The sequence below is a fragment of the Chenopodium album genome, chromosome 23, assembly GCF_948465745.1.
Source record: "Chenopodium album chromosome 23, dcCheAlbu1.1, whole genome shotgun sequence".
NCBI lineage: Eukaryota > Viridiplantae > Streptophyta > Magnoliopsida > Caryophyllales > Amaranthaceae > Chenopodium > Chenopodium album.
Window position 1 is genome coordinate 22,354,660 of NC_137856.1, and position 23,732 is coordinate 22,378,391.

General features: G+C 34.7%; 2 protein-coding genes and 1 long non-coding RNA gene across 4 annotated transcripts; 1 reads left to right on the top strand and 2 right to left on the bottom strand.

Annotated features, from left to right (window-relative positions):
• Window positions 1–717: 717 nt before the first annotated feature.
• On the bottom strand, window positions 718–4,521 carry LOC145609303 (uncharacterized). 2 transcript variants are annotated; one of them, XR_014106003.1, is made up of 5 exons: window positions 4,029–4,521; window positions 3,496–3,576; window positions 2,579–2,697; window positions 1,644–1,716; window positions 718–1,042 (listed from the first exon to the last, which is right to left on the bottom strand). It is a non-coding gene; the product is annotated as an uncharacterized LOC145609303 (long non-coding RNA). The 2 variants fall into 2 exon arrangements; XR_014106002.1 differs by lacking the exon at window positions 3,496–3,576.
• Window positions 4,522–5,875: 1,354 nt separating this feature from the next.
• Window positions 5,876–10,664, top strand: LOC145606709 (U-box domain-containing protein 14-like). The gene is made up of 4 exons (XM_081662534.1): window positions 5,876–6,541; window positions 8,452–8,568; window positions 8,702–9,115; window positions 9,340–10,664. The coding sequence occupies exons 1-4, from the start codon at window positions 6,242–6,244 to the stop codon at window positions 10,408–10,410; spliced, it is 1,902 nt and encodes a 633-aa protein (XP_081518660.1). The 5' UTR covers window positions 5,876–6,241; the 3' UTR covers window positions 10,411–10,664.
• Window positions 10,665–12,227: 1,563 nt separating this feature from the next.
• Window positions 12,228–19,499, bottom strand: LOC145606710 (ras-related protein RABF1-like). The gene is made up of 8 exons (XM_081662535.1): window positions 19,362–19,499; window positions 19,158–19,234; window positions 18,929–19,012; window positions 18,742–18,836; window positions 18,553–18,658; window positions 13,235–13,324; window positions 13,041–13,127; window positions 12,228–12,539 (listed from the first exon to the last, which is right to left on the bottom strand). Exons 1-8 carry the CDS (start codon window positions 19,384–19,386, stop codon window positions 12,498–12,500), a joined length of 606 nt encoding a protein of 201 aa, XP_081518661.1. The 5' UTR covers window positions 19,387–19,499; the 3' UTR covers window positions 12,228–12,497.
• Between the last annotated feature and the right edge of the window lie 4,233 nt (window positions 19,500–23,732).

Sequence of the window (23,732 nt, forward strand, 5' to 3'; positions counted from 1 at the left end):
GGTCAATCGTTGTTGCCTATCGTTGTCCCTTAATCGTGGTTGCCTTAAATGATCCGTGAACGGTTTACAAGTTCCTTAAAAACTTGTTGGCGGCTCCCTACTTTCCTTGTCCCTAATCGTTGTCCCTAATCGTAATGTCAATTCCCACTTCCTATGAGTGCCAAGCATATTCACCACTATGCTTTTAAGTAGGCGCACTTCGAACGACGCCTACACCTACGCACAAACACCAAGGGAAGCAATAAGGTATAGGGAACGGTGCAAACACGCAATGAAGGCAAGCATACACACTACTAGAAAATCCGTCATTTTTGGACGCTTTTGAAGCCTTTTTTCGACGCTAAAAAGCGTCGAAAATTTATTTCTCGACGCTTCAAAAAAGCGTTGAGAAAACGTGAGTCGAGAAAATTAGGCGACACTTTACTGTGTCTAAATTCTTATACGATGCGTCGAAATTTGTAGTAGTTGGCGCACTTTCTGTGCTTTAACGACGCTTTTTTGTGTCTAGAATCTATAATATAGCGACGCTTTTTGTGTCCACAGTTTCATATATTTGATGTAAAGTATATTGTTGATGCTTTTTTCTGTTGATATTTTCTTTATTAGGGACGCTTTTTCTTGTCCATATTTATCTAGAATACAATCAAAAAAAATATTTCCCACAAAAAATTATTACTAGTTTACAAGTATTAATTATCAATATATACACAGCAAAAGTAGGCCAAAATTTTATTGTATATAAATATATTTATAGTTTATGTACAAATATCTAATAGTAATGAGTTTTCTATTACAAAAGATAAAATTACTTTTTTCGTGACTAGTTGTAGTGGAACAAATGTGCTCATTTCTTTACAATGAAACTTCAATCAATCTCCAATTTAGTTGCTCCTTAATCTGCTTACAAGGGGGCTTAAAGCAAAGTTCTTATTGTGACCAATCATTGTTGTCCTAAGAATAGTGAATCATCGGGAATAAAAAAACAACAGCAACAACATTGCGCGGCAACAGTAGCAAGGTCGATAACAGTGTGGTCAACGTTCTGCAACAAGAACAACATCCATCATTCAACTAATGAGAGAAATTGAATTATTAGTAATATATACGAATACCAATTATAATGATTCAAAAAGAAAACACACCTAAGACTTTAAAGCAATAACTAGAAACCACCCCCTTCTTTCAAATCCTCACCATTATTCATGAATCAACCCAAAAATACAAATTTTATCGCAACAAAAGCAAAACACAACCCAAAATTAATTAAAGTTCACAATAAAAGGAACATAATAGGGAGCGGAAACAATGGATCAAGCAGGAACTCCAAATTAAACAAGCATCATATATAATTAAAACAAAAGCAATAATTGACCAAAATTAATGCAAATCAATATCACAGTATCTGCAGACAGCTCACAAGAACCCTTCTTGAGCTTATGATAAAGATTCAGACAATCCACCTCAAGAATCAGGTGTTGCAAAAATCACTAATAATAAATTACATCAAAGAATTAAAAAATAGAATTAAAAAATCCATATTAATTTTGATAAACTAAAAAACGCAAAGATACACATTCATCAATTATTACTCTGAAAGAATTGGAGTACAAAATCAATTGAAACAATAATAATGTAACACTTACCCAAAATCAAAACCTAGGTATACCTTGATCCCTAAAAAAGAGATACCTTGATCCCTGCACCATCACAGCAACCCTGCTCAAAAAACTCAGTCATGCAATCTAGCGTCAGATTTCTCTCTCCATTTCACTTTTCTTTGTCTTCACAATTAACAAGTCACTAAAAAAATTCGGCAAACACCACAATGAAAGGCTCAGCAACAACTATTCTTCAAAATCCCAAAATACTTTGACTGATTAATATGATAATATGATTATTAGATAGAAATTAAAAGCTTCATGGCTCACATGGAAACTTTGGTTTTCGCATTCTTAGATGCCCAGGCTCAAAATCTGTCATCAGTAACTAATGCTATATTGCTATATAACTCTCATAGCTATGAATGTGGATTTGCAGGTCTGTATTTATTCCATAATGACAGGATCCGGTTACATAATAACTTGAACAATAATTACCCCCACATAAAATAACAGCTTGATCAGGGCTCTACTTTTAGAGTTTTAGGCTCATGCAGCAAGACTTTTCACAGCTGCTAGTTTTTAAGTATATTTGATTATTTGAACACTAAATCAGGTTTCTATCTAGCTACATGGAATTTTAAAGAATGTTGCTGCTCCTCTGAGTGGCACATAATCTCTTTGTAAGATACAATAAAGCTCATGGAGTTATTCAAAGAGATTTATCCAACTCTTGATACAGGAGAATATAATAGATCAATTTTCACAATATGAGCTGTATGCAGTAATTTTATCAAACAAATTGAGATCTTAAAGCAAAAATAAAAAGGTATCAAAGAATTGCATAAGTAACAAATTGCAGGCATGACAACAAAGATATACTTTGTATTCATATCTTTAAAAAGGACTAGAGCATATTCCCATACTTCTGATTATTAAAGTGCAAGAAGCATTAAACTGAACCACAACACAGAGCATACCAAATTTGCAAAGTTGCCAACACTTTCGCCTTTAGCAGTAACATCTCTAATATTTTCACCCTTAGCAAATGCTTTGTAAATTGAGTACGAGTAGATGCTGACATAACAACACCAACATTCTGTCACAAGCATATTAAAATGATTAGCCATGGCATAGAAAGAAATAATAGGCATATCAATTATAATCAGATCCTTTAATTATAATCAAATATCCTAACAAAATTAAACTATAATAGAGGGAAAGTAGTAGTTAATTAAATTTAACATCAAGAACTCTTCTTACCTAGAAAAATTAACTCATCTCAACTAAGTTGAGAAATCACCAATAACAAATCACATAAAAGCAACAAAGTGGAATTCAAAGTTTCATACCAATTTCACGTATGCTACTTAATTTAATAGCCGGCCTATTAAATTTAATAACCTACGCAACAAAAGCAAAACCATTACACTTATTTAATTAATTTAGAGAAATAGCTCTTTATATAAAGAATATTAGAGTGGTCAGTGAGCATATTGAATTTTAAATATCAGACATATACAATCAAATTACGCCAAACTAATCACCTACCGCGGAAACCAATCAAACTATACCTGCTGCTCTACCCCATTAGAACAAATAAGCCTAGCAATGAAACGAGAAGTAGTAGAAATATTAGCATAGCCAATTGAAGTGATGACGGTTTCAGGCACAATCCCAATTTCAATCATAGAAATTTAGCAGCCCTTTATTATATCAATCAACACTAAACCACTAACCATATGAAAAACAGTCACATTGAATCCTTATTTAAGCAGCCCAACAGTCTAGATTCAGGTGATTAAATCAAAACTAATATTAATTCAATTATAAGCACAATTAATCCAACATATAAATATTCTACAATAAACTTTTATAAATTGAGTCAGGAACTTACAGCGAGTACTCTACTACACCACCTAATTCGTATGATATATTGTTCTTCAAGGAAGTTGAGTCATTTTCTTATCCCAAATAACTATGCCACCAAGATCAAATAATAAGCTAATTAATACCACTTCTCACACAATTTATCTTTATATACAACTAATTTATCAAACTACAAGCTTTCATTAATTTCTAGCAATGTAAGCTCACAGAAACAAAATCATAGAATTCTGGAAATAAATATAAGAAAACCAATAAACAAATAAAAATTGATGAAAAGAAAACACCTCAGCAAAATTGTTCTCCAAAAACCAGTAGCTCATCAAAATTGTGATTTTACTACAAAATAACAAAAGGCTAATTTCTCAAACTGAATTAAAATAGTAGCACCAAAAAAAAAAAAACCAATTATCTCTATTGTTCATCAATCAAACTCATAAATGAGCACAACTTTTTAACATTTTGAAAAAATATGAATCAACAAACAAATCCACAAAAACTGTAAAAAAAAAAAAAAATTGAATCTACATAGAAAGGATGTACCTTAGTATTATCGGCACTAGGAGCTACAAAACTGCTTCAATTGTAGACGAAGATCTGGATCTGAAATTGATAAACCTGAATGTGAAATTGATTCAAAGAGAGCGGTTTGGGGTACGGTCACTCTATCGCGAGGATTGCTAGTGTTTTGGATTCGTGGGATGGAAAGAATTTTCCATTTGAGTTCTTCACAACTTTCTTTTAATTGAAATTCTTTGCTATTTCATGCGAAGAACTGAATTTTCAATTGAAGTACCTTATTCAAAACTAAGTTAGGGTGGGACGAAGATCTAAACTTGAAATTAATGTACCTCAATTCGAAATTGATTCAAATAGAGTCGAACATCTGAATTTGAAACTGATATAGAAAACTTCATACGAAATTGATTAGTGGAGGAACAAAGATCTGAATAAAAAAAATCCATGGATTTATGAGAATAGGTTCACACCCTGAATGAAAGAGAGAAGAATAGTTAGGGTTTGTGTGTATGTTCATCCTTTTTTTTTTTTTTTGGAGAAAAGAGGGAATCAGCCGTTTATTATATCCCCAAATTCTTCAATCGTGGTTTTTTTATTCACGTGTGGGCACGTGTTGTTGTTCTCGACGCTTTTTGGAGTCATTGATTAATTTCGACCCTAAAAAGCGTCGCAAATACGCGCATAGGTATTATTCAAGTTGACACTCCTTATCTAGTGTCGAGGGTTTAGCGTCGAGAAAACACTCGTTTTGTAGTAGTGACAACAATATACGCGATTTCATTAAAATCACATCGAGACATGTATGCACGCATTATTAGAACAAAACAACTACAAAACACCCTAAGATAAGCTAAAACAAGGCATAACTATCCTAGGAGTGACATAAATGTCACTCATCAACTGTCCACACTCTCCATTATTTGGAAGGTTATAGGCTTTAATGGGAAATCAAAGGGCTAAGATGGGGTGTCAAATAGAGAGTGATTAACGGCAGTGATTGAAGGTTGTTGTTCATCAGTAGGATGTTGCTCCATAACCTACAAATCGATATCTTCATTTTCAGTCTCTTTATTTATCTTCTTCAGATCCTTAGTTCCTAGGAATCAATCCTTGAATCTTCATTATCAAATCAATCCCAGGCCAAATCTCATATGATTTAAACAATGCTATGGCCAATGATTCATTTGACAAACTTATCAAACACCAAATTTTCTCCCTTTCTTAATTAATTATTTCCAATCTAACTGAGTCAATGTTGATTTCGAAATTAATAGAGTATTCTCATTTCTCACTCTACCGTTTTTTACTCTTCTTTTTTTTTCTTTTTTTTTTTTTTAAAAACAATTCTCACTATGCCTCTTAATACAATTTTATTTAATTTTTTTTGGTTGCAAATTTGTATAATATTACCCCAAATTAATCTTCTCTACTTTTATAAAAAAGATTTTTGTAAGTATTTTTTATTTTTTAAGTACCCTACTTTAAGTAAAAAAAAAAAAACAAAAAAAAATCTTTTTTTATAAAATGATCTATCGATTACATAAAGTTATTGGTTTTTTTTTTATTTTTTTATTTTTTTTTTACCGGTCTAAGTACTTTATGGGATTGTAAATTCCCCTATCATCCCATATTTTTATTAACCATGGCGTCCACCTATTGGTTGTTGGTGCATCGATGATTGTAACTATACTTAGGGCCTGTTCTCTTACGTTGAAATTCAGTTCAGTTCAGTTCAGTTCAGTTCAGTTCAACTCAACTCAGCTCAGTTCAGTTCAACTCAACTCAGCTCAGTTCAGTTCAATTCAGTTCAGCTCCTAATTTCCTTCTCTTATAAAATATTCATTTCAGTTCAGTTCAGTTCAGTTCAGCTGAGTTCAGTTCAGTTCAGTTCAGCTGACTTCAATCAATGAGAACAGGCCCTTAGTAAAAAGAACTGTGTGTTTAATCCCCCCCATCAACAATTAAGAGGAGATTGGAATCTTACCATCCAAAACTAATCCCCGAATCCGAATTAGCCCAAAAGATAAACCGGGTAAAGAAAAAACAAAATAAATTATGTCGGGTTGACCAAGAAAAAAAAAAAAAAAAAGACACGGGTTTATTTGACTTCTTCTCTATTTCTCTTACAGTGAAAATTTCAACGGAATGAAACTTGATGTTTTAATCAACCATTGTTCTTTCTCTTCTTCAAAACCCATACCAACTTCCAGCTCCATTTTCTTAGTCTCCCCCAAAAAATGGGTCCAAATCACAATTCACCAAATGATATTAACACAATAATAACACAACTCATCCAAATTATCAAAGAAATTTCTTCATTTCCTGAATGCAAAAACACTTCCAAGAGGTTATACTCGAATTTGGTGCGTAGAGTTAAGCTATTGAGCCCACTTTTCGAGGAATTAGTTGATAGAGAAGATGATGAAACTGAGTTGCTTCCTCTTGATCAAGTCAAAGCCTTTGAATCACTTTTAATCGTGCTGAAATCTGCTAAAGATTTGCTCAAATGGGTTCAGGAATCCAGTAAACTTTATCAGGTATAATTTAATTTATGTGTCATTTTGTTGGGTTTTTGTTGATTTTTGATTTAATGATGTGGGGTTATGGTTTTTTTATTTTATTTTATTTTATTGAGGGTTTCGATTTGATTTGGATTTTAATGCAATTCTATTAGAAATAGTGCATTTTTTAGGTGGTTTAAAGAAGTACAGATTTGCTTGATTATTGATGATATCTTCATTTAATCAATTATGTTTGCACATTTTGATCCCTGTTAGTAAAGTTATTCTGCATTCTATGGAAAATTTGCTGTGCTTGATTTTGTATGTGAATAAAGGAGATATGAACTTGGTTTATGTACCACAAGGTAAATCTCGATTTAAGAACGAAGCACAATTATATTGCTCTAAGCTAGAATGAATTAAATATGTTGGGAATGAGCTCATTGAAAGGAATCGACCGCTAATCGAGGTTGAAATCTAAGGAGTAGTTCAGTAGCAGCTGATTCAGGAAAGGAGAATGTGGGTACAATATTTAATGTATAAAACTGGAGAATTTCACCTGAAAGAGTGCTTGGTTGGATTAGGTGTTTAGGTGAAGTACACTCTATTAGCATACATTGTGTTTCTGCTTGATTGGTCTAGCTGTCTTTCAATTGATCTAGGCTAAGCAGCTGGAATGATAGTGTTGTTCTTTTACTCCTTATTTGTAAAAAACTTGCAGTTTGAGTAACACTTGCTTCTTCATATCTGAACAAATCATACTAAATACCTCAAGCCTCCTTCCTCACCTTTCCTGTTCCGGATACAGTATCCTTACTTGGTCAGCTGCTGCCTTCTTGTACTATATGCTTTCCCCCTACCTTGGGATATAGGAGGAACTGAGATTAATACTAAATAGCAATGTCAGCAGTGTTCAACAGTCACTTGTGAGCTAAAATCTTGCATCAGCTTCTCGATTGTTGGCACTGGGATCTTGAAGAAAGTGATAATAAGGGGTATGCTTGATATACAAGATTGATTAAGAGTAATCCTCCTGCAAAGGGAAAAGTATACCTTTTTCCAACTAGTAATAACCTTGTCAACTACTCTTACTCAAACGCAGAATAATTTTGCATTGGCTCTAAGGCAGTTTTAGTCCTTTTGAAACAGCTAAAATAAAAATGGGGAGGGAGAATGGAGGAAGAGGGAAGTTTGAGACAACATTAATATACTTGAATAAATATTCTATCAATATGTAAAAACTGTCAGAAAAATAGAGCCAGGATCCCAATATAGTACCTTGGTTTGGTGTCAAGTTGTCAACTCATTTCTGTACAATCTTTTATATCCATGCATACAGATACACAATTGCCTAATTCGTTGATCTTTTCCTTGTAGATTGATAGCACTTAGCACTTTCCAAAGTCAAATTCCTTTGTTCTATACATTTATGGCCATCTCTTTGTTGTATCATATCTTGTTCATTGGGGCCAAATCCTATTTGGAGTTATTGTGTAAGACGAGTAGCTTTGTTGCTATGGTTTTGGAGAGTTTATTGATCCTGGTCAATGTCAATGTTCCTTCATGCTCCTCGGATCAATACGGATAATTTGTAGAGAAATTTAGTGAAGTTGCTTTAATAGAAATAAATGTGTCTGGCATTTTAGAAGCAGACTAAAATTGATGGTAGGATAGTTGTTGCAGAACTCAAAAGGTTCCCAAGTGAAGTAAAACAGGCCCAAATATAGTGCAGGGCTGATGAAAAAAGTCACTGTTCTAGTAAGATGATTAGGAGCATGTGTAGTTGTTTCTAGCTCATGTTGTGCACATGTCAACTATTTCATTTTGATTTTCAAGCTCATTGTATATTGTAACATGCTCTAAACAAGTTCTTTCATCATTGTATGGTAGCATTATGACTTTTAATGTACATGGAGCATAACATATCAACTTGTTACTTGTGACAGGCTGTGCAAAGAGACAAAATTTCAACTGAATTTCTTCATATAACAGGAAAAATTGAAGAAGCTCTGAGTAAGATTTCTTATAATAGACTTGGTTTGTCAGAAGAAGTTCAAGAACAGGTAATACTATTAATCTGAAATTCTGAATGCACTTGTGATATGATTAATTTTTATGCATTCTCAATACAGAGCATCACACACATAGAAAAATAAGATGCTTATAAGTGGGAATCTTTGATTTCTTGTACATTAGATTGGACTTGTTCATGCTCAATTTCTACGAGCAAAAGCTAGAACAGAATCCTCCGATCTGCAAATAGAGATGGACATAACAGAAGTGCAGGACGAAGCAGAGCCTGATGCTGCAGTTCTCCAGAGATTATCGCAGAACTTGCACCTTTTGACTATGGATGATCTGAGGAAAGAATCACGTGCCTTTCATGAAATGGTCATCACAAGCAGTAGTGATCTTGGTGATTCATTTGAGATGATGTCATCCCTATTTAAGAAACTTAATGACTATCTACTAACTGTGAGCCCAGAAGTTGACATGTGTGATGTTGATAAAAACATGATAAAGCATAGATCTCCTGTTATACCGGATGACTTCCGCTGCCCTATCTCACTTGAGCTAATGAAAGATCCTGTTATCGTATCTACAGGCCAGGTTAGGCATGTTTTGTTTCAGTATATTACCAACATTCTCTTCTGAGTTTGCATTTTTGTTAATTGATTTAAAAAACTCATCAATGGGTCCATGTGCAGATTTTAATTGTTGTAGACGATGTAATCTCCTTAATGTTTCTTGTGAACAAGCAGCATCTTGATACTACAATCCAGGGCCAAAAAACTCTGATATCTATTAATGCCCTTTTTGAATCTTTTGTGCAGACGTATGAGAGATCGTGCATTCAAAAATGGCTTGATGCTGGTCACAAGACATGTCCTAAGACACAACAGACTCTGTTGCATACAGCATTGACACCAAATTATGTTTTGAAGAGCCTGATTACTTTGTGGTGCGAGAATAATGGCGTGGAGTTACCAAGGACACAAGGAGCTTGTAGAAACAGGAGAACTAGCAACTCTGCTTCCAACTGTGACAAAGCAGCTATTTCTGCCTTGCTAAAGAAGTTAGCCCATGGAAACATAGAAGAGAAACGGGCTGCTGCTGGGGAGCTCCGGCTGCTAGGAAAAAGAAATGCAGATAACAGGGTATGTATAGCAGAGGCAGGAGCCATACCACTGCTAGTAGAACTGCTATCTTCTTCTGATTCTCGAACTCAGGAACATGCTGTGACAGCACTTCTTAATCTTTCCATTAATGACATGAACAAGGGTATTATTGTAAATGCTGGGGCAATACGAGATATAGTAGAAGTCCTGAAGAACAGTAGCATGGAAGCACGAGAAAATGCTGCTGCCACACTATTCAGCTTATCAGTTGTGGATGAGAACAAAGTAGCAATAGGAGCAGCAGGGGCGATACCAGCTCTAATCGATTTACTCATTCAAGGTACCCCTAGGGGAAAGAAAGATGCTGCGACTGCAATTTTCAACCTTTCAATTTACCAAGGCAACAAGGTGCGGGCTGTGAGGGCAGGGATTGTAGACCCTCTAATAAAATTTCTGAAGGAAGTTGATGGTGGCATGGTTGACGAGGCTCTAGCAATACTTGCAATACTTGCAAACCATCCGGAGGGGAAATCTGCTATTGGGCTGGCTGAGCCAATTCCTCTCTTAGTTGAGTTAATAAGAACTGGATCTCCCCGTAACAGAGAGAATGCTGCTGCAATACTTTGGTCACTTTGCATGGGTGATGTAAACCATTTGCAACTAGCAAAGGAGCTGCAGGCTGAACAAGTATTAAAAGAACTTTCAGAGAATGGCACTGATAGGGCCAAGAGAAAGGCTTCAAGTCTTTTAGAGTTCCTGCAACGACCCGAAGATGTTGCTGAGTAGAACAGTAAGCACTAAGCTGAGTAGAACAGTAAGCCGAAGATGTAGTATCTCAGTCTTAACTCTTTGCTGGACTGTCTCTCCGTGTCCAGTTATCAATAGCAATGTTTTGTACTCATTTGTAAATAGTTTTTACTAAATTAAATTTGTGCATTGTACTTGTATTGATATATTGTGTAATCATATAAGTATATGTAAAATTTCATTAAAAACAATATATGTAAATCACATCACTAAATGTTACTTCGTATCTGTTATTCACCTTTATTTTTCTTTACTTTGCAAATTTAATCTCTAGCCAACAGCACTTATGGGATTAAAGCTTTGATTGATTGATTTGCAAATTTAATCTCTCACCCTTCCATCCTTTCATCTCCATTGATCCCACTCTCTCTACTACATATCTGTCACTCAAATTTTTTTCCCCTTGAATGTAAAGGAGAGTCTATCAATGGAGTCCTTACAAATGCTACAATCATTGCCAAAGGATTAACAGAATAGGTTTAGTCTTTTTTATTGACAAATCTTTATGGACGATTAAGTTTAGATATGCAATTGCAACTCTTGTTCAACCTACTTATTCATCCAATTTTTGAATTTAATATCATTTTAGCCCAAAAAATGGGCTCATGAAAGAGAACAAGCTTGACTCATCGTGGGTCAACCCAAATTAACACTCCTAATCACCACTACAAACGTTGCACTACGGACGAGATATTGACTAAGAAGCGAATCTCCCAAGTTTACACAACAACCTCTGTGATATGCACATCCAATTTTATATTGCACCATTTGGATTGGACACGGATTTTAAGAAAAAATGTAAAAGATGGAGTATGTCAAAAGTGCCCATTTGAAAAATAAATAAATAAATAAAAAGAAAGAAAAAAAATAAAAAAAATAAATGAGAAATAGAAAAGGTGGAGTAGTAATAGTTGATATCACATGTGAACAAGGGTAGGTAGGGAATTTTGTGTGTGAACGCAATAAAAAAGTGAAAAAAACATGCTATACAAGGAAATGATGCAATTAATATACTATTTCTCATAAAGGAAAATGGTGTAACTAAAAAATTATCGGAGAAATTATATTTCAATTTCTTATATCGCATAATAAATAATAGTGTTTGGAATATGCAGTTTTGGGTTCGTCAAATCTCTTCCTAGATAAATTATAGTAAAAAAGAGTAATCATATTAGGGCAAACAACATTAGAGAATGTTGGAAAACTCATGCTCAACGCCTCCAAGCCCCCAGTTGGTCAAGCAAAGTCGCGTAAACGACTGAACAAACTTGCAACTAAACATTCAAAAATCTGCCAAAATCATCGTAACGAGTTAAAAGCTAAACATCTCGCTCAATACAATTCCAAAAAACATGGATAGGGGGCAGATGTAAAAGTTCCTCCAAGAAGGTTCTTCTTCCTCTCTTGCGTACCAGTAAAGAAAGTTATACCTGGGAAAAGCATTATCATCTACTAGTATATTTTTTTGGACATGGTAAATTGTCCAAAGAACTTTAAAGCAAAGCTAGCATCATTTTAAGATTATACTCCGTAAGACAAGATGACATGTAGCGACACTATAAATAAGTTTCAAAGCAACCCGAGTACAGTCGGGGAAAAAAAAAAAGTACCGAAAGCTGAGAATTCTTATTTTCTTTATAGGCTTACCATTCAGTATTGCGAAAAGAAGAGTGAAACTGCAACATTATGAAGAGCATTCTGATGAAGCCATCATCAATTTGGAGAAATATGTATTACAGGATACACTGATTATCATAACACAAGGAACAAGCTGAGAGAGGGGTTTTTTCAACAGATATCCAAAGGTCCAGAGTATTATTGACAAATAATTACCATGTATATCAGATGAAAAAAGAAATTAACAAGGGTATGCATTACATTAAGTCATCCCACTCCTGTGACTGGCTGTACATCAACTTAAAATTCAATTCGCTAATGACAGTACAAACACCTTAAACATACCATATAAATTGAACAAGCTATATTGGAAATTTATACAACGGTGGCATTCTTGAAATTTTGCCATTTGTTAGAATGTTCTTCTCCCTGGTCCAACTATGGTCCAACTATGATGATGATTCAGGCCGAGGAAGTCGCTTAGCAATTTCCTACAGCAGAACCGCATATGTCAATTCAAGTCACATATTAAACTTGTAAATGTAGATCTATTTGATCTGTAATTGCAATTAGTTTTCTCGAAGCGAAAAAAATAAAAATAATGTGTGAACTTATTTTGCCTAATTTAAGCTTCTTGAACTTGTTTAAATCTAGTAGCATTAGAACTTATTGTTCCAAAGTAAACAGCCTAATTAGCTATCAGATTCAGATTTAAGAATTAATATGTTAATGCTTAATGGCCTTAAATCTAAGTTTTAATATGTTAATGGTCTTCAACAATGACTTAAAATTTTCATCTTTAAGCATTAGTATATGTTATATGAAAAGGTAAATTTATGATCGCAATTTATATCTCAATCTAATTAGATCACAAGTAATTTTTTTGACAGTTCAACTGATTTTCAGGCAACTTCGACAGAAAAGCAACGCATGGGAGTCGACAAAATACTATGAGAAAAAGGCAGCTTAAGGATTAATGTTGCAATATGTACCTCAAAGAGTTGATTTATGTTATCAGCTGTCTTTGCCGAGGTCTCAATATAGAACATCCCATTCTTCTCGGCGTATTCAATGCCCTCCTTCATATACCAATATGGAATACCAATCAAAAAAAGAGGGGGAAAACACAGGCTAAACGTAAAGATACTTGTATGCAACATATACAAAACCTATCACAGTAACTCACCTCAGCAGGAATTTCTCTACGATCTAGAAGATCAGCTTTGTTCCCAACCAAAGCCATGACTATATCAGGACTCCCATGTTTTTGCAATTCCTGCAAAATCAATCATGTAGATGCAAATATCAATTTTAGACGATGATTTAACAAGGCCATCAATGTTTTGCATCCAGAATGCCAGAAACTATTGTCAATAACATATAAGTCATACGCAAGATCACACAAGACCTTGACGTCTAAGAACAGGATAATAATAGAAGCAGACTTTGCTCCATATTCCGTACTCTCCCCAATCAGCATTGAACATAAATAAATTCAGGACTGCCAGTGTATTTGACAGCACCACTCCATTCAATTCATTCTGATAACACCAATACATTCACCTTAAGTTGTTAGATACACACCTACATACATTGTGATCTCCCAAGGTCCTGCAAACTATCCATGGATGAATAATCATTTCTTAGAGCAGCCTTAATAAATGATAGGCATGTGAAGATAACATATACAAAAATATCTCACAAAGAAAGCAAAATTTTCACCCACACTTGGCTGCCTCAGGCTAAGTTAGTAATAAAAAAGCTGAACAAGGCAGGCAAGCGAGCCTCAAGTTAAGCATGCCATAGCAAGTAAACCTATGCTCTTATAGTTAAAAACTCAATATGAGAAATTATTCTAAAACTTATGCAAAAGGAGTTCCATAGAACTCAACCCAAATAAGTACAAGTGTATGCAATCAGTTGGTAAGATACTTAAATGAGGCCTCAACAGCCTCTACATACTCCTAATTCAAATCTAGAACATCTAAAGTTCAGCTCAAACAACTCCATGAGGGTGTGTGCCGATAGCGAGTCATCAACATCACCATTAAGTATAGTTATTTTCTCTCGAGGTTGATGATTAGCTTGATGAGTTGTAAGGAGCAACTGAGCAAGCACGTTCTCCAAACCTGATTTGTATAGTGAGCTGATGGTTGACATATATATGCAAGTATGCAGGAATGATTTTAGGCACTTAATGGTCTTAATTGCATGATATGGAAACAAAAATCTGTAAAAATATATCTTATAACTATCCAGATGCCTTTTTTTAGGTTTATGGCATGATTTTTATCAATATAGTTCTCTCTCTCATGAGTGTTTCATTTATGCAAAACATTCCCTGATTGTTCTATATAGTATATACTGATCAACAAATTTGTAGACTTAATCCAAGTTTTAGGACATAAAATCCTTTGACTTTTGAGGCCCAAAGCTGGCACATTGTGAAAAGAACATTGGTTAGCAAAAAAATTCTAACTCTGGACATATGCAATGGAAAATGATTTGAATAAAGTAAATTTTTAAATTTCAGAGCTAATATCCAGTATTAAATCAATTAAGATAGCCAGAAGATGGAAATGTTGAAAACCAATTGATTTTAACCAGAACAAATTGATATGGGAGAGCATTTAAAACGTGTCATCAAGCAAAGAAAACTAACTTTTGTCTTATAAAAAAATATAAACAAGAATGGGGTCAGCTACATGAACTCAAATATCTCCAATACTTGCTAATTATGATCCTCTCCTTCCACTCCCTTGTACCAAACGTTATATTCTCTTGCGAACCCAACTTCATGTCCTTTTTAACTCCTTCCTTCCAAGTCATCTTTCATCTTCCCCTACCTTTTCTAAAATCCCCTTGATCCCAACCCTCTACTTTCCTCTCTGGTGCATCTTCCTATCCGCTCCTAAACCAACGCTCTACCACATTTTATCCTCAATGTCTACAATGCTAACTTTCCCTCTTTATATCTTCATTTTCTAGTTATATCCTTTAAAGTGTTCCCACACATCAATCTCGACATACACATCTTCGCTACTCCCATCTTCCTAATATGATCCTTCTAGGATGCTTGACCTATATAACAATGCTAGTCTCATAGCCGCTCCATAAAATTTTCCCTCACACTTCATACGTATGCAACGACCACACAATACCCTAGTCGCTTCTCCATTTGAGCCAACCAGGCTTAATCATGTCGGTACATCTTGGTTAATGATTCCATTCTTTTGCAAATTCGTATACAAGTATTCAATCACTCAATACCCTAGTCGCTTCTCCATTTGAGCCAACCAGGCTTAATCATGTTGGTACATCTTGGTTAATGATTCCATTCTTTTGCAAATTCGTATACAAGTATTCAATCACTCATAGACTTTCTTTACCATCCAATGTAACTAAATCCCCAATTGACTCACGTAGTGATAAAAATACATTTCATGTATAAAATTCTAGTTACAACTTATTCTAAACCCCCTAAATTCTAACATATATTAATAATATACTACCTCCGTTACATATTAGTTGCAACTTTTGCCATTTAAGAGTGCTACACATTAGTTGCAACTTTCTATTTCTTTCTTTTTTTGGTATATTTTTTCATATAAAATTACTACTTTACCCTTACTTAAAAAATCATAATCTCAATTACACATTATAATCTGATCACATTAAAGTCTTAAACCAATTATCCAACATCATTAATTAATGATTCCACCAAGTTATTGCTATTTTTCAGATTTGGTGAAATTTCATAACCTTAGTTCATATGGGTTCTTCTTCCATGAGTTTCTCTCTCCTTCCACCATGAATGTCTTTCTCCTTCCTCGATCTAACCCAGAAATCCTCACATTTGCTCTTTGGTCTAACCCACGAAATTCCTCACAATCGCTCTAAAACCCACGAAATCCTCACTAAACCCACGAATTTGTCACATAATCCTCATAAAACCTCACGAATTGCTCACAAATCCCACGAATTCCTCACAAATCCTTTCAAAACCCACGAATTCCTTACGAAATCTTTACAAACCCTCACGAATGGCTCCCAAAATCGACAAAAATCCTCACAAATCCTCACCAAAACCCACGACTTCCTCACAATAACCACGAAATCCTCACAAAATCCTCTTTTCTACACTTAAATATGGTTTTCGGATGGTTTTCTGGGTTGTTTAAGGTGCGTGTGGGTGGTTCAGGCACAGAGGAGGTGGTTTGAGCGACGGTTACGGTGTGGCTGTTGTTGTGTGGCAGTTCATGGGTGGCTACTGTTGGTGGTGGTGGTCAATTTTTTAATTACCTCCACTTTCTCTCTCCTACACTTAATTATCTATTGTTTGATTTATTAATCATCCATTATGAAATTTTGTCTTAAAATCCGTGTCAAGGTGAAAGTGTTGTAACTAATATGTAACAGAGGTAGTATATATTTTGGTTAATTTGCAATAATGGATTGGTTGATAAAGGGTGATTCTAGACATATATTATGTCTTACCAACTTAAATTTGATTATATTGTTAGCTAGCTAGCAAGGTTTTGGCAAGCTTCATTCAAATAGATTCAACTATGTAGCAAAATGAATCAAGTGGCAACATGGAGCGAGCAAGTAGTTTGACAAGGATGCATGGGCATTTTGCATTGAATCCAATGTTTTAAAAGGCACAAGGTGCACCAAGGCGTTTTAGAGTTCTTTGCGCCTAAGGCGCGCCTCGCGCGCAAATAATAAACAAAACAAAAATTTTCCATCTGCGCCTTAGAAATGCACCTCAGCTTGCCTTAAGCCACCCCTCATCGAAATCACCTCGCGTATACCACAAAAGGCGCATGACCCTTAGCACCTTGCGCCTCAAAGCCTAGCGTGCGCCTTAGGCGCACCTTTTCAAATACTGATTCACAGATTGAATCAGCATACATTACTTTACATTTTCTAAACAATGCTAAGTTGCTCACATAGTTTTGTTTATTTTTATAATCTTAATAGTATAAAGCTAAATGAGCATGGGTAGTAGATAGATTAACTAGCGTATAATTTTTGTTCTTATTAAAATTGCCAAAAATGTTTAAGCCTATACAAAGCATATTAGCTGCAACTTCGGAACGATATATTTAGTGATTACAAATACTAAGATAGTTTATATTGCATAAATTTATACAAGTTCTCTTTCCTTGAATTGGGATTGAAAGAGATAAAAGATCACCTCATAATAGACTACTTTTATTATTGGGAAACGCAAATTAGGTCATGCCGATCAATAAGATGAGAACATTGAAACTCAATTGGCCTTTATGGAATCACATAAGTTATAAAGAATGTCTTTTTATTTATTGTTTCACAATTTATTAAGGATGAATCAGTGTATAGGCAGCAGCCTAGCAGGTATGGATGCACCTCATGGAGACGGGCTAAAGCAATTAAATGAACCTCAAATGACCAAAGCCACTACCTCTGAGGATAAGTTTATACTGAAGAGCATAGCTTTGCTGAGTTTCCTACTATAGCCTCTTATATATATTGATGAACTAGGAAGCAAATCATTCATCTTCGCAGTCTTGGATCCTTCTGGTCTTAATTGACTAATGAGGCCCAATACTAAAGCAATAGACTAAGCATTTGCATGTGCTTTTTGAGGCCTGAGTTATAAAATAACAAGTATCCAAAGCTACATATTAGGAAAAGCTCAAAATATGCCAAAATGTGCTAGAGCTAAATTACTCCAAAGGCATCGGACATACTTTCCCCCGCCTTCGATTTCTTGCTAAATTTCCCGTGAAACTTTTGCATCAAATAACTACGTCATCTTGGCTATTATACTAACTCTTATAGCATTTTGATATCATCTCTCTATCTCAATGAGCAACAGATGCACAATTTTAATTGTCTATCCCAATGCAGTAACTGAAGACACAATATAAAAATTTGTGTTTGAATTGCCCCACGTTTGTTCCAAGTTCCAATAGCCCTTCTATAGTGGCTATAGACTAAGTCAACCTAAGGAAATATTTCCAAACATACTACAATCAATCACAATCAATCAATCAAAGCCTTAATTCCATAAGTGGGGTCGGCTAACATAAACCAAATTTGATTATTCCGTATAGTCATCGGCATAAATCTTTCTCCTCCATCCCTTACGATCCAATGCTTCATCCTCGCGCAAATCCATATACTTTCCAAACATACTACATAACAGCCAATTTGGATACCACTTCATGAATCCATTGTTTAATAGAATTATAACAATAGAAATAAGGGCAAAAAATGACTTATTCCCTCTAACAAGTTATAATAAGTGAAACTAAACATGTGCATTGATAGAATAGAAGTAACTTACAAAATAACAAGTTATAATAAGTGAAACTAAACATGTGCATTGATAGAATAGAAGTAACTTACAAAATAACAAGTTATAATAAGTGAAACTAAACATGTGCATTGATAGAATAGAAGTAAATTAAGAAGAAGAAAAAAAAAAAAAAAAAAAGTCCTACAACAACATCGTACCTTTACCCAATATTGAGCTTTAGTAAATGACTCAGGACTTGTTAGATCATATACAACAACTGCAACTGCAGCTCCTCGATAATAAAGTGGAGCAAGCGCAGCATACCTATCATCAAAAAATAAACTTGAGATATTTGAATAATAGTACAAGATTAAATAACATATAACATTCTGCGAAATTCAGCATACCTTTCTTGCCCAGCAGTATCCCAGATTTCAAATTTAACAGTAGTTGAGTCCTGCAATGCTATTGTTTGCGAGAGAAAAGATGCTCCAACAGTCACCTTAACATCAAACAAAGATTCAGAACACAATTCAGCACAATCTCTCTTCTAATCAAGATAAATTAATTTAAACAGAAATCAATTCGTTCAACCTTGGATGTAGGATCAAACTGACCACGTACGAAACGAAGAACAATACAGCTTTTTCCAACACCAGAATCCCCAAGAAGCACGAGCTGAAAACCACCATAAGCATCAGAAAAAACCTCAATTACACCACTTTCAGCTAAAATTAACAATACCCAGAACATAAAATTGCAACTTAATCAAAGAAAAATCAAAATTCAATGGTACCAAATTCACATCAGCAAGAAAAACTACCTTAACTTTCAAATTTTTGGCATCAGAAGGACCCTCAGTGCCAGGATTAAGACCATTTTGACCTCTAATAGTTCTATCTGCCACGACATTAACCAAATTAAGGGTTTTGATATGAATAAATTAGATCAAGAAACATGAACCCTAGAATTAAATACCCAATTAATCAGAGTGTGAAGAAAAGTAGAGTATAAGAAGATGATATACCAGGAGCAGAGGATGCGCAACCCATTTGGGCGTTGAAGGTCTCTTCAGAAGTGGGAAACTGGGGATTGAGATGGCGGAATCTGAATGCAATGGGAAATATTCTACCCCAGTTTTTCTATTTTTTTGGTTGACAACAATATAAGATATGTTATGAAATACGTAGAAATGAGAGGATCAAGAGAAGAAGGTAATAAGAGAACTATTACTACTTGTATGTATTACTCTTGGTAATATTTTTGAATACATCATACAAGTGAAATTGCATGGTTATTTATAGTAGCAAGAATCACTATTACATTGTGAGCTATAATCTTATAGGGTGGCAATTAGGGTTGAATACTACATTAAATGTAATGAAGAATTGGAGTGTGGACATTCACACCTTGACTAAATTAATTAACTCTTAACACTTCCCCTTGAATGTCCATACAAAATAGGGTATATGTTGCCTCGTTAAAACCTTGCTAGGTGAAACCCTTTAGGATAAAAGCCATAGCTAAGGGAAAAGAGTACAACAATATATTACTATATGCTTTAGTGTACTGCATCATTAAAAACCTTGTCAGGAAAGGCCCATTAGGATAAAAACCTGATCGAAAGGAAAAAGAGTGCAGTGCATATAATGCTCCCCCTGATTTTAACATATTTTATGAAGATGACGCATTCCAATCTTGTGGACTAACCACTCAACACTCTTCGAAGGTAGGGACTTTGTAAACAAGTCTGCAAGATTATCAGATTATTGGATCTGTTGGACATTTATCTTCCCTTCCTTTTGCAAATCGTGTGTAAAGAACAGTTTTGGGGATATATGTTTAGTCCTATCACCTTTGATATATCCTTCAGTTACTTGTGCGATGCATGCAGTATTGTCTTCGTACATGATGGTTGGACTTTCAGTTACTTCTTTCATCCCACATTCTTCTTGGATATTACCGATCATTGACCTTAGCCATACACACTCACGTCCTACTTCATAAAGGGCAATCAACTCAGCACGATTTGATGAAGTCGCAGTCAAGGTCTGCTTTGTTGATTTCCAAGATATTGCAATTCCACCATAGTTGAACAGATATCCAGTTTGTGACTTGGCATTTTGTGGGTCTGATAGATATCCAGCATCTGCATATCCGATGAGGTTGGCATCTTGCCTTGATTGATAAAGCAAACCAAGATCTTTCGTTCCTCGTAGATATCGTAGTAAGTGTCTTACTCCTTTCCAGTGTCTTTTTGTTGGTGCATTGCTAAACCTGGCTAACAAATTCACAGAAAAGGATATATCGGGTCTAGTGTTGTTAGCTAGATACATTAAAGCCCCAATTGCACTCAAATATGGTACTTCATGACCAAGATCATCTTCATTTTCCTCTCGAGGTCTAAATGGATCATATTTCATAGTCAAAGACCGAACAATCATCAGGGTGTTTGTTGGGGTCGCTTTTTCCATGAAAAAACGTTTTAACACTCTTTTAGTGTAGTTAGACTGATGGACAAAAATACCATTATTTAAGTGCTGAATTTGCAATCCAAGACAAAATTTAGTTTGTCCAAGGTCTTTCATCTCAAATTCTTTCATCAAGTACTTTGCAGTTCTTTCAAGTTCATTCGGAGTTCTAATGATATTCAAGTCATCAACATAAACCGCAACAATTGTAAATCCTGATTGTGATCTCTTAATGAAAACACATGGACTGATTTGATTATTCTTGAACCCTTGTTTCATAAGGTATTCACTAAGACGATTATACTACATCCTTCCACACTGTTTCAATCTATAAAGTGACCTTTTTAATTTTATGGAAAGTAAATGTCTAGGCTTGTGATTTTCTGGTAATTTTAGTCCATCTGGGACTTTCATATAAATGTCTGTATCGAGTGACCCATATAAATATGCGGTCACTACATCCATCAATCGCATCTTTAGTCCTTCTGAGACTGTCAACCTTACCAGAAATCTTAACGTAGTTGCATTAACTACGGGAGAATATGTCTCCTCATAATCAATCCCTGGAATTTGAGAAAAACCTTGGGCTACAAGTCTTGCCTTGTATCTAACAATTTCATTTTTCTCATTTTGTTTTCTCACAAATACCCACTTATATCCAACTGGCTTTACAACTTCTAGTGTAAGGGTTATTTTGTTAAACACTTCTCGTTTTTCGAGTGACTTTAACTGTCTGCATTGCCTCTTTCCATTTTGTCCAATCATGCCTGCAACGACATTCTTCCACTGTTCTTAGTTCACTATCATTTTCGTCAGATGCCATTTCAAATTAAATGGAATATGCAAATATTTCATTTACGATAACATCATTTCTATTCCAATAATTCCTGGTAGAAACAAAATTTATTGAAGTTTCATTGTTATCGATGTCATGGTCATCTTGTTCATCCCTTTTCGGATTATCATCTTTTTCTTTATTCTCATCTGTATTTTGTCTTTCTTGACCTTCCATAAGGGGAATGTTGTTGATCTCATCAAGTCTTTTTAGTTTTCTTGGTTTAGAATCTTTTGAACCAAGTGGTCTTCCACGCTTTCGGCGTGCTAGCGATTCATTTTCAATGATCTTATCACCAGATGGAATTTCAATTCGTGCAGGGACATTTTCAGCTGGTATATGTGATTTTGTCACTTTCTTTGCATCTATAAATGCATCAGGCAGCTGATTTGCAATGCTTTGTAAATGAACAATTTTCTGAACTTCTTGTTCACACGTATTTGTTCGTGGATCAAACATTGACAATTGTGTTGCATTCCAAATGATTTCTATTTCTTTCTTTCGTGGGTCCACTTTCTCTCCCCCTAAGGCTGGAATATTGTCTCATTGAAATGACAGTCGGTAAATCTATCCATAAATACCGGTCGTTGGTTCAAGATATTTAATTATGGAGGGTGATTCAAACCCAACATAAATTCTTAGCCTTCTTTGTGGACCCATCTTTGTTCGTTGGGGTGGAGCAATAGGAACATACACCGCATAACCAATAATATTTAGATGTGAGACATTAGGTTCTCGACCAAAAACTAATTATAGTGGTGATAACTTATGATAAGCAGTTGGTCTCAATCTAATTAGAGTTGCCGCATGTATTATGGCATGACCCCAAGCAAATGAAGGCAATTTTGATCTCATCAATAATGGCCTTGCAATCAATTGTAGTCTCTTAATTAATGACTCAGCGAGTCCATTTTGTGTATGAACATGAGCTACTGGATGTTCTACAACAATTCCAATCGACATAAAATAATCATTAAATGTTTGGGATGTAAATTCCCCAGCATTATCAAGCCTTATTCTTTTTATTGTATGGTCTGGAAATTGTGCCCTTAATTTAATAATTTGAGCAAGAAGTTTTGCAAAAGCAACATTTCTACTGGATAAGAGACTTACATGTGACCATCGAGTTGAGGCATCAATTAATACCATAAAATATCGGAATGGTCCACATGCACTGTTAATTAGTCCACAAATGTCTCCTTGAATCCTCTCTAAAAATGTTGGAGATTCAGTAGCAATTTTGTTCATAGATGGCCTTATTATTAATTTGCCAAGTGAACATGCAGAGCATGTTAATTCATCTGATCGAGGGATTTTAACATTCCTAATTGAATGTCCTACTGAATTTGTTATAATCTTGTGCATCATTCTTGTACCAGGATGACCCAAACGATCATGCTATAAAGTTAGCAGATTCTTATTATCTAACTTCTGGTTAGATATCGAATTTATTTCAACTAGTCGTATATCAATATGATATAACCCTGAAGAATATGCTGGCAATTTCTCATACACATGTTTCTTGCCTTGTTTTTCTGCCGTGAGGCATAAATATTTCTTTTGATCTGCTATCATTGTTTCTAAATGAAAACCATTTTGACGCACATCTTCAAAGCTTATAAGATTTCTTCGAGATTTACTCGAATATAAAGCGTCATTAATGATTAATTTTGTTCCATTTGGGAGTATTATGCAAGCTTTTCCAGAACCTTCTATTAGCTTGGCTGACCTAGAAATGTTATTAACATTTGCTTGAAACAATTTAACTTTGAAAGATATTTTCTATCCTTCAGAATAGTGTGTGCTGTTCCACTGTCCATAAGGCATTGAAATTTGGAACCAACTTCGGGCAGATCCATATCTTCATAAAATAATAAGTATAAGATTAGTTTAAGATAATTAAACTGGACTTACTTTATTAATGATGAAAATTAAGAGTACATAACTTGAACATGAAAAACATAAAAGAAAAGTACATAATGAAAACATAATACATATCATAGTAATTGATGAATTATCTAAACATGATTATTCTCTCCAAAGAAAAATGAAAACATAATACATATCATAGTAATTGATGAATTATCTAAAC

Excerpts from the sequence above, each read along its gene's own strand:
- LOC145606709 (XM_081662534.1), top strand. The coding sequence starts at position 6,242 with ATGGGTCCAAATCACAATTCACCAAATGATATTAACACAATAATAACA. Across the intron at positions 6,542-8,451 it reads AATCCAGTAAACTTTATCAG|GCTGTGCAAAGAGACAAAAT; the intron begins GTATAATTTAAT and ends TACTTGTGACAG. Across the intron at positions 8,569-8,701 it reads CAGAAGAAGTTCAAGAACAG|ATTGGACTTGTTCATGCTCA; the intron begins GTAATACTATTA and ends CTTGTACATTAG.
- LOC145606710 (XM_081662535.1), bottom strand. The coding sequence starts at position 19,386 with ATGGGTTGCGCATCCTCTGCTCCTG. Across the intron at positions 19,013-19,157 it reads CCAAAAATTTGAAAGTTAAG|CTCGTGCTTCTTGGGGATTC; the intron begins GTAGTTTTTCTT and ends GGTGGTTTTCAG. Across the intron at positions 13,325-18,552 it reads AAGCTCAATATTGGGTAAAG|GAATTGCAAAAACATGGGAG; the intron begins GTACGATGTTGT and ends TTGATTTTGCAG.